The 12,330-nt window shown below is 39.6% G+C and overlaps 1 protein-coding gene across 1 annotated transcript in view; it reads right to left on the reverse strand.

Annotated features, from left to right (window-relative positions):
- Positions 1 to 5,419: 5,419 nt before the first annotated feature.
- Positions 5,420 to 12,330, reverse strand: part of mpped1 (metallophosphoesterase domain containing 1) — a 95,314-nt gene continuing 88,403 nt past the window's right edge. The window contains exons 5-6 of the mRNA XM_073481010.1: positions 8,418 to 8,531; positions 5,420 to 5,538 (exon numbers count right to left, since the gene is read on the reverse strand). Of these exons, the coding sequence (XP_073337111.1) occupies positions 5,420 to 5,538; positions 8,418 to 8,531 (233 nt within the window). The remainder of the gene's footprint in view (positions 5,539 to 8,417; positions 8,532 to 12,330) is intronic.

A 12,330-nucleotide genomic window follows, 5' to 3' on the forward strand; every position in this document is an offset into this window, starting at 1 on the left:
CTTCACTTTGACTTCTTACCTTGCACTGAAGACGTGTACTCTGGGTGTGTCAGAGGTGCAACAGAGACTGAATTGCCACTTTGCTTCAATTTAATAATTCAGCCTTTGTTTATATAAGCTTGTTGGGGTGGGGCTATTGTCTTTTCCCCTAACAAATCAGTAGCCAGTGTCATATTCATCTTAGCTGCAGTAGTGGTTGCTAGGAGCAGTCAGCTTATTTTTTCACATTGATCAAAGAAATATTTATGCAGATTTATGTGTTGTTTTTTCTACAACAACCTGTACACTTGTATCAATCTCTTCTGTACATGTTGCCATGTTTCTGTTGCTATTTTTCCATGAATATAGCTAGGTAACTAGCTACGCAGGAAGTTGGTGTCCGCGATTAAGCTCTCTCAATTGTTTCTCTAAGCAGGGGGAGCAGATGTCAACAGGCACAGTGTGACATCATTTGACAATTCATATGACAACTAGCTGTGATTTTGGCAGGTTTGCATAGAGGCCCTATGTCAAAGGCTACTTTTGTTTCATGTATTGCATATGTTAATATTATGCTTACATGGTGCATATTAATTGATAATAAAGCTGTGTGCAGAATGAACTAATATGGGACGTGGGTGGGGGAATCAGGGCCTACAGCTCATTTTTGCCCATTGGCCCCTTTGTGGGTTAATCTGGCCCTGGCAGCAAGACTTAACATTTCAAATCTGATCTGACGCTAATACAATAAATAGATCCATCAAGGAAACTGATGACTGAAAAACATGAAAAATAAAGATCAACAGGAAGCAATAGATAACCCATTTGAGAGTTTTTCAGTGTCTTCTCAACCTTCTGTCTGTTTGACACTAATTTGTATTCCAAAGCCAATCAAATAAAGTTCCTTTTTAATGATGCAGACAAGGAGAAGCACTGGGTGCATCTTTTGTTCGGCTGGGAAGTGTGAAGTGAGATGGATGACGGGGAGATAGAGGGGACGTCTGTCATTCATTCAAAGGAAATGCTACTGCAGCAAGATATACAGTAGCACTCAGAGAGGAGCGAAAAGTGTAGAGAGCTGGGAATCATTATCTGAGGAAGCTAAGAGAGGGACTAGCAGATGGAAATGGAAAAGGGATGATCAGAACTGAGAAAAAGAGCTCAGTGCTGTGGTTGGAGAGGCAGAGTGCGAAAAAAGAGGGAGGGAGCTGGAGGAAGACAAGAGTATATGAAAGCTAGTTGTATTAATGGCAAAGTAAAAAGATGTCTGCGAATAAATTGCCCCGGCTCCCCTGGGATTACTAATGTAATTATTTGAACGAGGGTTCTCATTAGAATGTGCAGAGGTGTGAAAGACCTGCGGAACAAAATGGGAGACAGAGACGGAGCAGTGAGGGTTTAGCTACTGGAAATTAACTCTCTGCTCTGGGCTCTATAATTGATATGAGACACAGATACCTTTGATTGGAACAAAAGGGGAGAACCAAGACGAGAAAAGTTTCCTCGCCACCTCTAATTTTTTCACTAGAACAAGAAATAAAGGAGAGGAAAGACAAAAGGGAAGAACTATGATGGAAATAAGGAAGCATGATCTACTGGTCACAGATAAGGTTTTATTCAATCAGTGAATAATCTTTCAGAACCAGCAGAATCATTATGGTTTTAAGAAAGAAAGGTACTTTACATTTTTAGAGTTGTCTCCAGGAGCAACACAGTCAAATTTTGCAGTTATTGGGTCTTCATTTTCTTCTTTGAAAAAATTTCCCCAACAACAATGGCAAAATACAATACCATATGAACACTTTCATTCCAAAATGCTAGATATCCATTTAAAAAAGGACTTTAAGTTTATGACCATCCAGTGTTGTTGAAATATGGATTCAGCCAGTGAAAATGTAAGCAAGGACACAAGTTACTAAAAACCTTTTAAAATGTACCACCACAATCTGCTTTCAAGTTTTAGCTGTCAATCATTCTGCCTGTGTAGGCGTCCCTTTTTTCAAACAGCACATATCTCATTTTGGAACAAAACTCTTCATATGCAGATTGTCTGAGTAGCAGAAGTCATTAACTCATTTAAGCATGCCTCAAGAAATAAATCAAGAAATAGCACAGCACTTTTTTTTCGTCTTGGAAAAAACAGGAAACACATAACACAGCTACTGAAGCAGGAGAGCATCAAAGTGAGACATCTAAATGAGGACTGGAACTGGAGAGTCAGACCAAACAGACAGCTTTTCATGAAACTTAGAGATGAAAGTTCCTCCCATCTTTTGGATTGAAATAGTTCCCTTTATCTCTTTCTCTGAACGTTTTCCTTCATAGACATAAATTAAGTTTGTGTTTTAATTCAAACCAAAACACAAACATTCAAAATATTGCTGGCTAACCCTGATCTAAAGTCTCCCCATTTCATGCCTGAAATTCTGGTCCTTTGAAGAGCAACGTAATTATATATTGAGCCCACATTCAACAAAGAGCCATTACTTGTTCTTCTGATCCAACAAAACCAATTAGTGAAGTGAGGCATAGTCACTCCCTTTCCTAGAATGGTTTAATGTGACTCATATGCAGGGAGTGTTAAGTTGATCGACACTATGTTAGCCTAACAGCGATCGCAAAAAAATGGCTAGGTAGTAACCCTGCACTACAACATTAGCCAATGTTTTGGCATTGTTACCAATAAACCTACCATTGTCTTTGGACTTCATTCGCGCTTCCACCTGGTTTCACTAGTAGTCTAATGACTAATGGAACTTGTACCAACAATATTTCCATAAGCCAGAACTTTCTTACTCCCAGTGCGTCAAATACGTCACCTTGGTCAGTGGGCCAACACTTTAAACTATGCTGCTGTAGGTGCACATCTAGCATCGTTTCTGAAGGTGCCCCTTAGTGTAGAACAAAGGGTGAGAAAAGTCCATAGTGGAAGGAGGATGGGGTAAACACAGGACTTCAACCCAGGAGACCAGAACCAAAAGTCACAGTTGACTTGTTTTTAACTTGAACTTAACTGACCTTACTTATTTATTTTAAGTCAAACCATAATCTTTTCCAAAACCATGCCAAGTAGTTTTTGTGCCTCGATTCACTTAATCAAAGTGTAACCATTTAATATTGTTAACCATCCAAAGATTTATTTTGAGATTCTAACAAGGCACTGCATATTTATTATTGCTAGTGGAGCCCTGCACATGCAAAACTGAGGCTAGATTGGTTAAGTAGAGTGTAGAAGCTTAGGGCCACTGACCAAGCTGCTGTATTTGATGACTTCAGGTTGAGATTACATTACATAAGCAGCATCTTGTCATAAACATGCAGTAGCACTGTAGCTACTGTATTTTAATTTTTGGAACCATCTTTTTGCCTTCGTGAGTCAGATTAACAGGCAATCACTTAAATAGTTTAGTACTTCACAAATTTAACATGTGGCACAATTAGATCAGGGCTTGCAAATACATACAAATAAACTGAGTTGTGGTTGATGTGGAGTATCCATCAGTGGTGTTGGAAATAAGCTAACAGGTGAAGGTAATTCAGATTTATCACCCTGATATATCTGATATTATTTGAGATATACACTATCAGTCACTTTACAAGCACTAACATGTGACAGTGATCATCTTGTTACAGTGCAATGTTCCTCTGGGAAACCTTGGGTCCCAAATTCCCCAGATCCAAATCCAATTGAGCATTTGTGGGATGAAGAAAAGTCAGATCCATGGAGGTTCCCCTGAGGAGCCAAAATGTTCCAAAACAGTCCCTATAACATTAGCATAACACGTACAGACACTCAGGCATCAATGTGCATGTTCTAACAAGTGTGCGCACCTCCCACCATTATCCACAGACATTGGTTTCTTGGTGAGCGATTCTGCTGCTCTTTCCTTTTTTTGCCCATTTGGAAACATTAAGATATCAGCCAGCACAATGAATGCTGATGTGCTGAAGAAGCGAAAGTGAAACGGGAGTAAACTGCAGCCTCAGGGAACGTTCATACATAATGTTGGAGAGCAGAGAGATCAAAGTGTGACGTGGTCTGGTTATGCTGAGCACATTCAGACTCTTACTGAGAACAGCCTTATTCAGAAAATAGAGCAAAGGGAAAAAAAAAATTAACGCTCTTTTTTTAAAACACAGACAAACCGCTAAGGGACATGAAAGAGTTAATAATCACCAAATGGGGCCGAGCAGCTTCACAGAGAGGAAAATACCATAATAAGCTTTTACATTACTAAGAAATAGACCAAAAGAAATGTAACAACCACACATTTCTGGACACAAATATTAACAAGTTCTTTTGAAAAGCATAGCAACAGCTTGGAAATCTTCAAGAAAAACTTCAAGTTTTTTTTCTTTACATTGACAGAGAACATTTACATAGACCAGTTACAATACATGTAATTACAGCTTTATTCCTCTTGAAAAAGGGATAAAATGTTATGTTTCTCCCAGGGATAACACAAAGGAGGGTCCTTGAAACCACCGTTGCTCTTCAGGGGCTGAGGTGCCAGGATAGTCCAGAAGTAACGTTAGCATGTAGCACATTGCATGTTACCTGCTGTCCTTTCCAAGTCCAAAGAGCCTAACCTCCAAGTCATAGCTAAAAAATGAGATAGTCTTTCACAGCATGAAAGATAGAGGGGAAGGAACAAATGAAAAAGAAATGGCAGAAGGGGAGCTAAATAGAGGGAGATGTGGTGAGGAAAAAAAACAAGGGGGAAGTGCGGCCCGTGGTTTCCTCCGCGGCCTCCTCTCGGCCCATTTAGAGGCTTATGAAGGCTGTAATGAGGCTCAGGGGAGCGGTGTCAACATGTTTGACACCCCGACTCTCACACAGCCCTTGGCAGAGACCTCTTGCTGCCCTTACACACTTACTTTGATCTCACACACACACACAAGAAAACCCACTCCAACATGCTCCAGGCCCAAGAATGGGACTGAAACATCAGGAGTCTTGTGGGGGGGTGGCGGTCGGGGGAAGAAATGAGACAAAAAGATGAGAAATTAATGTTTAAAAATGGGAGCGGAGAAAAGTTCTGTTACAGTCCCCTTGGCAAATGTTCCATTGCTACTGTGGAGTCGTGGCTTAACCACAATCTCCTGTAGACGAGGCAAAGGGAGAGAACCACATCAGATTGTCAGTGCAGTAAAAGAGGACATAGAGAAATGTCCATTTGTCCATGTGTAAAAGTGTCTCTCCACTCGTCCATATGCTTTTAGACTGAGTGTTGAGATGAATAAAATGATGGCACATGAAAAAAACATTAATAGTGTGAGAGATGGTCCATCCTTCACTTCGTCCGTAGGTGTAGAGTTAGACACAAAACTGTGTTATATATGTACACAATTAGGTCCGTTCAGCCCACCGACCTCACCTGCCTTTCTTGGCTCCTTTCTCCTGATTGGCGGGAGGTGTTTTGGGGCGAGCTTCCTCTAGTCATGTGGCCCTGGGGTTTGGAAGGTCAATGACGATGGGCGCATTCATGGGCAGGAAGTTGACAGTGCAGGCCGAGGCGTTGACGAACGTCGTGGTGCCGTCAGTCATCATGCCGTAACCTGGGTAACAGTGAGAAAGGTGAGGCTGCAGCATGTTTCCACACCATACATACTTTATGTAATTTGGTAACACTTTCTTATAACCATCATTAATAAATGGCAAAGTTATAGTTAATTAAACTTTAGTTAATAGTTATTTCACTGTTAACAAACAATGAATTGCTTTATAAGCCATGTATTGAGCAAATGACCCTTCCTAAGCCATGCCCATTTTCATTAGGTGCTACAATAACAGTTGACCAAGATGGGTACCTGGATTAACCTCGATTAACTTTTGTGGTTCCTGTTAAAATGATGTGCCAGTTTGCTGAGGGACCAGTCCCTGTACCTCTATACAGTGCCATGACAGTGTGGAAAGCGTTTTGTTTACTCTGTCCCCAAATTTCGATCGAAGTAAAGAGTGGATTAGGCTGTGCGGTTGACCTCGCCATTAGGTGGACATCAACACCATCATGAAAGATACCTGCGTTTGTTCAAAGGTTACATTATGATGTAAAGTCACATTATATAGATGCTATGATCTCCATGGACACATTACATTGTATGTAGTGGCATCTTAGGTTAGCAAATGTAAGCAAATCACAACCCAACAAGCTAGCTACGTATAACAGTTAGGTAACAATGTTACATCAACAGGAGTTAACCTCATTTCACCAACTTCAGGTCTTCTTCCTCTTTATTTCTGTGGCAACATTAAAAAGGGGGGCTTTGGTGTGCCGATTTGTTTATTGTAAAATTGCAGCTGATGTTAACAATACTTTGTAAATTGTTAATAAATACTATGTAGTTCATCTATGAACATTATTTGATGACCAGTATAAAGTTGCAACTGGTGTTTATAAACCTTTACAATTGCTTAATAATTTCATTTCATTGTTTGTTAACAGTGAATAACTATTTTCTTAAGTTTAATTAACTATAAATGTACCATTTATTAAAGATTAGAAAGTGTGCCTTTATAATTCTCCAACACACCTTTCTTACAGGGATGCATTTGGTTAAATACATTTTGGATCCAGAAAAAGAGAAGACCTTTCATTTTGCCTTAAACTGTTACTGTTAAATGAACTCATACACATAATTGTCTTCAATGCAGCCCTTCAATATATATGGAATTTTTCTGCTTACTATTACAATTTTGACTCCCCCAAAAGGAATGCAAATCCTCAGTAAATATCCCCCACTATACGATCAAATGATCAAATTAAATCAGAGGAAGTACTGTAGTCCACTGTCAATCAGACGGGAATAATAATAAATACACAAACACAGAGGTAATCTCTTGGATGTGGAGATGAGAAACAGTATAATGATAAGCATTTAGTAACACAGAGCTTCTCCATCATTTTCTAAAACAGCAGGAATTCAGTTTGAGCAAATGTATGCATGAGAGTGTGACACTAACAGCACTGCAGTAAAAAAAATCTCTGCTCAAAAGGCACTTTGGATCAACGTTTCTTCCAAATGGCAGATGAAAAAGTGTGACCATTTTGTCAAGCATAAGTTAACTACAATCTCTCAAAAAGTACTAGCATTTAACTTTGCACTATCAGTGATTTTCTAAGTGTAGGTGTCACTTTCACCATCTCTTGGAACAGAACTCTGCATGTCTGTGTTGGTCCTTTCAGACTTGGAATACATGAATACAAAACACTGTGTGGCTCATTTCTGCCATTCTCTCACATTAGTTCTCACATTAATGAAGAGAGCTGCTCTCAGCCTATTTCTGCTGTTATAAAATCTGATCTAGTTTCTAATCTGGTTCTCTCTGATGGGGGACCGCTGCTCCGAGGGCTCAGCGCTGACCTAATAACCCCGAAAAAAGCAATCCTCAGTCCATGGAGACGGCCTCTCTGCCCTCGCTGGCCTGAATGAAATACTGATAGGGATGTGGCAGCTCAGCCATTCTCTAATATACACTTTTCATCATTTTCTTCAGGAAAACTGCTGTACAGTATCTCTATATTCTCTAAGGTTATATGCCAGGAATTTAATTCTCTTTCAATTTATTTAATTCAAAAAGTTTCAGGTTGAGAATAAGATATTTCTACGATGGATGATATGGCTTTGGGTTTATTTGCACCACAGTTATCTATATGTATTACTAATATTATTATGGCGAGCATGATAACCAATTTAATCATAATGTTTTACTTGTGAGGTGACATAAACAGCTTTCTAATGTCCAAAGCATTCTAATATTTTGCCATAGACGCCTATAGATCTATTTTTATTATCTGGGTCTCCCCTCATCACAACTTCTAGTAGAAAAAAAAAATATATATATACTTTTTCTTACTTCTTAATTTTTACTTGGAGTTCACATCCAGTACATGCCGCATGATTTATTATATGACCAAATAACGCATTAACGTGCAAGAATTTCACTCAGAAAATGAGAGAAGATTACATCATTTTTAACATCTGCAGTGGCCACTTCCTGTGCAAATCCACATGCAGATATGTATGAAGATATTTTCCCCAAATTAACAGATACAGATCTTTCTGTCACACCCCTTGCATGTGTACACACAATTGTCTGTGAAAGCCTGACTTAAAATTATGAACGTATGTGATTTTAAAGCACGTACTGTACAATTTCTTGCATGTTAATTTTGCCTTTTTCCATTAAAAATTAACTGACTTTTTTCCTAAAAACTGTATTATTATAATGGATGTACATGTGAAATTTGTAAAGGAAAAAAAACAATGTGACTGTCATGTCAATTTACAACATTAAATAAATTGTTTAAACTGCATGCTGCTTACACATGACAACCAACGACTTGAAAACCACCTGTGCTTGGAATGGCTGTGGATTGTCACATGTGCCTCTGTTGTAACTGCATTATGCATGTTGAAATCTTCCATACACATACCTTCATGAATGTGTCCGAACACATGTAATTTGGGCTGGACTCTCCTCTGGACTGTGTTGAGCAGCTCCATGCAACCGACACGCTGCATCTTTTTCGGAACCCAGTCCAGGAAACCTGCAAAGCAGAGACAGTGAACAGCAGAACAATGACAATAGTGTCATTATGGTTGTGTGTCATATGTTTTAGTTATGAGGTACTAAAGGTCCTCTAAATATTGCATTGCATTTGGGGAATAATGCCATAACCTCATTCCACATTTTAACCTTACCATTCAAACTCTCAAGAAACTGGCATGAATAAATGCTCTATAATGAAAACAGGAGAGAAAAAAAGCTTACATCCAATTTGCTGGGTCTATGTTCATGAAGTGCAGTCATGTGTTCTCAGTACATAAATGATGTACGAAGTTTTAGCATTAAATAAAAGTTCCATTGGAATATGCTAAAATGCAGTATTAGGCATGTTGTATTTATTTTTCTAATACTTATTAAATCTATTTTTAAACTTTCTGTCAGATTTGACTGTTTTAGCTTTTATGAAAAAGTAACTGGGAACAAAAAATGACCTGTTTAATCCTTACTTTGCTACATAAACTGACAGTTACAAAGTAATGATCCTGTAAGGATAATTTCAGCCATGCATGTAACAGTGTTATGTTCGATAGTGTTGGGTTGATTTTCTGTTTTTCACTTCCTGAATGTGTCTCCATGAAGGTTATAAATTTAATCTCTCTTTGAAAAGCCATACATCACATTTTAGAACGAAGCTCTCCATTTTACCCTCCTTGTCTAATGGCAAACTGCACATCGCAGCACAAAAAAACACCCTTAGAAAGCAGCCACAGAAAATAAAGATCAATCACAGCCACACAGATTGTATGTAAAAGGCTACACTTCACAGTGTGTGTGACAAGGATGAAGCATGGAGTGTATATGATTTAGTGGCTGCTCGGCGAGGAGGGATGTTGCTGATGCTGAGTCAATAAAAGCATCAAGTCGGAAAAATAAAATGAAAGAGGAGCTTGTGCCTCCATCTCCCCTGCCTTCTGTCACACAGCCCAGACAGAAATAACAAAGTTAATACAAATGAAAAGAGAAAAAAGAGTGAAGTGAACAAAAAAAAAAAAAAATAGCCCCCCAAAAAACCACTCTCAGATAATCTCATGACAGTCTACCTATTAGTTTTTTAAGTTTAATTTGTATACATTGAACTACTGGCCTTGGAGCTTGTATGGGTCAACAAAAATTGTAGAGAATAGATGTCCACAGCAAATCTGGAGAAATTGAAGCCTTGACTGAGGGGCAGCAACAAACGTTTCAACAAACAGTATGTCTTCCTCAAATTGATCATCAGATCAGTGTGCTCTTATTCGTTTTTTAGAGTATTCCTGAAGAATTGTGGGGCCACAGGCAGACCGGGAATGACCAGCAACATGAGAAAAGCCAAAAAACAAAATAAAACCTGACAAAACATAAGTGGGGTTCCAGAGGGTTCTGTCTTTACCAGCTGTAAACGTCTATAGTCCAACTCCAAGTCAAGCTGCAAGTCTTAAAGAACAAGTTCATGTCGACTGTTGAGTCTCAAGTCATTAAATAAATGAATAAACTTAACTTGGTCTTGCCCTAAAACATTTCAGACTTGACCTGGGTTTGTCCTTAAATGCTCAAGACTTGGCTGGGAACTGTCCTTAAAGACTTGAGACTTGAATTGACCCTAAATTCTTAAGAGAGGACTTGAAGCTGCCTTGAAAGACTATTAATTACAAAGGCCAAACAAACATTTTTTTCATCTTAGGTCAGCTTTTTGCCTTCAAGTCTCACGTCAGGTCTTCAGCAATCATTTTTTTCAGTAAGCTGCTTCTCAAGGCGGATGCGTCCATGTCGAGTCCTAAGTCCTCATTTTAGAATTTTAAGCCTGACTAAAGTCCAAGTCTCAAGTCTACAGCCCTGGTTTAAAAGCTATGAATTTGAAATTTGGATGGATCATTACTAACACAATAATTACATTTTGTCAGTAGTGTGAATGAAAACTAATGCTTGTGACACCAGTAGGTAGCCGGTCCTGATTTGGAAGCTTTCAGCATTTCTTCTGCAAGATTAAAGTAAAAGAGTTTATGATTCTTTACACATTTTTATTTTTTACTACCAAACAGAGAACTTAAAACATCACTCAAGGCAGAGTTAATGGACCCTCTCATACTCAACACAGACATAAAAACCTCCATGTTCTCAGCTGGCAGTGAATCAGTCATGCTGGTAAAGTGATACAGTCTGACTACTTTGTCCTCTAAATGCATCGACCTGTAAAAAGAGACACTTTTAGTTCAGTTTAGGGATAAAATGCCTTAAAACTCTAAGTGTATTCTTTACAAGCCTTGGGAGACGGTGAAAGTGAAGTGAGAAGTTACGAGGGCTTTTCATGTCTCGGGGTATTTTGTTCTAATGTGCCACTTGTTTCAAAGCAGCTGCTGCTTTGGGCACTGAGCCTATTTTCCTCTTTTTGTCTCACTTTCTCTCATTCCCTCTTTGCTGTTAACTTCCTCCTCGCAGCCAGATAAAGAGGCCATATTTTTCCTCTCTAGCCACCGATCTGCCGCTTTATCGCGCCTCATAAAAGACGGGCGCTTTTGTCGCATTGCGAAACAACGTCTTGGTCGCACTCCTCTTTCCTTCACATTCTTGTCCAACATTTGTTGTAGAAATGTTTTGAAAGTAGAGGTCTTTTCTTGGCCTCTAGTGCTTTAAAGAATCCACTTTATGGTCCACACTTTTGTCCTCCTTACCCTTTTTCATTTATCCTCCTTTCTTTCTCATGCCATTCCCCCCAGTCTTTCTCTTAAGTCTTTCTGTGTGTGTCTCATGCATTAGTAGCCTGCTGTAGCTGCTCCATATGCTGGTGGCTTACAAGCAGATAGCTGGAGACACTTCGCTAAGCTGAATGGAAAATAAACGGCTGCGTTTGCAGCCGAGACGCAGACACAGAAATCAATCACACACACTCGTCTGAACTCCACAGCTGTAGTGGGAGATGAGGTGTGAAAGTGTGTTTTGCGAGAGTGAGAGTCAGAGAGAGAGAGGAGAGTGTGTGTGTGTGTTTTTGTGTGTGAGACAGAGACGTTTGTCAGTTATCTTGTGAGCCAGCATCTGTGTTCGTTCAAACTCAATCAATGTTTGTGTGAGATGAGAGATTGTGTGAGGATGAAAACAAGTGTGTAGCAGCTGAAAGATCACTAAGAAGGCTAATGATCTCCTCTAAAGGTAAAGTGTGTTTTCTGCCAGAGTGGGACGAGCTGACCGGACTCTGTGAGTCATCGCTTTGATTCACCTTTTTTGTCAGATGACAAGGAAGAATACATCACTGCCAGAGCAAGACTATAAGCTGGCAGCAAGGAGGTAAAGAGGAGACATCAGCAGAGACTGGAGAGGGACCTCAACACCAACAGCACTAAAGATATATGGCAGGCAATTCAATATGTCACAGGTTACAAAAGCAGGAGCGCCCCATCATCTGTGAGGCCACGCTACCAGATGAGCTGAACACATTTTATGCTCGCTTTAAAACTCAGCTGTAAAGTCCACTCCACCACCAGAGGACTGACCACCGTCAGTAACCACAGCGGATGTGAGAAAAATCCTGAAGAGAGTGAATATAAATAATGCTGCCGGTCCAGATAATATACCTGGCCATGTGCTAATAACAGGTGCCAGTCAGCTAGCTGATGTTATTACAGACATTTTTAACATCTCACTCTCACAGGAGGCTGTTCCCTCCTGCCTCAAGACAGCCATCATCATTCCTGCACCTAAAAAGTCTGCTGTGTCTAGTCTAAATGTCTACCGCCCTATGGCTCTCACCCCCATCCCGATGAAGTGCTTCGAAAATATAGTTCTCCAGCACATCAGAGATAACATCT

The sequence above is a fragment of the Pagrus major genome, chromosome 14, assembly GCF_040436345.1.
Source record: "Pagrus major chromosome 14, Pma_NU_1.0".
Lineage (NCBI taxonomy): Eukaryota > Metazoa > Chordata > Actinopteri > Spariformes > Sparidae > Pagrus > Pagrus major.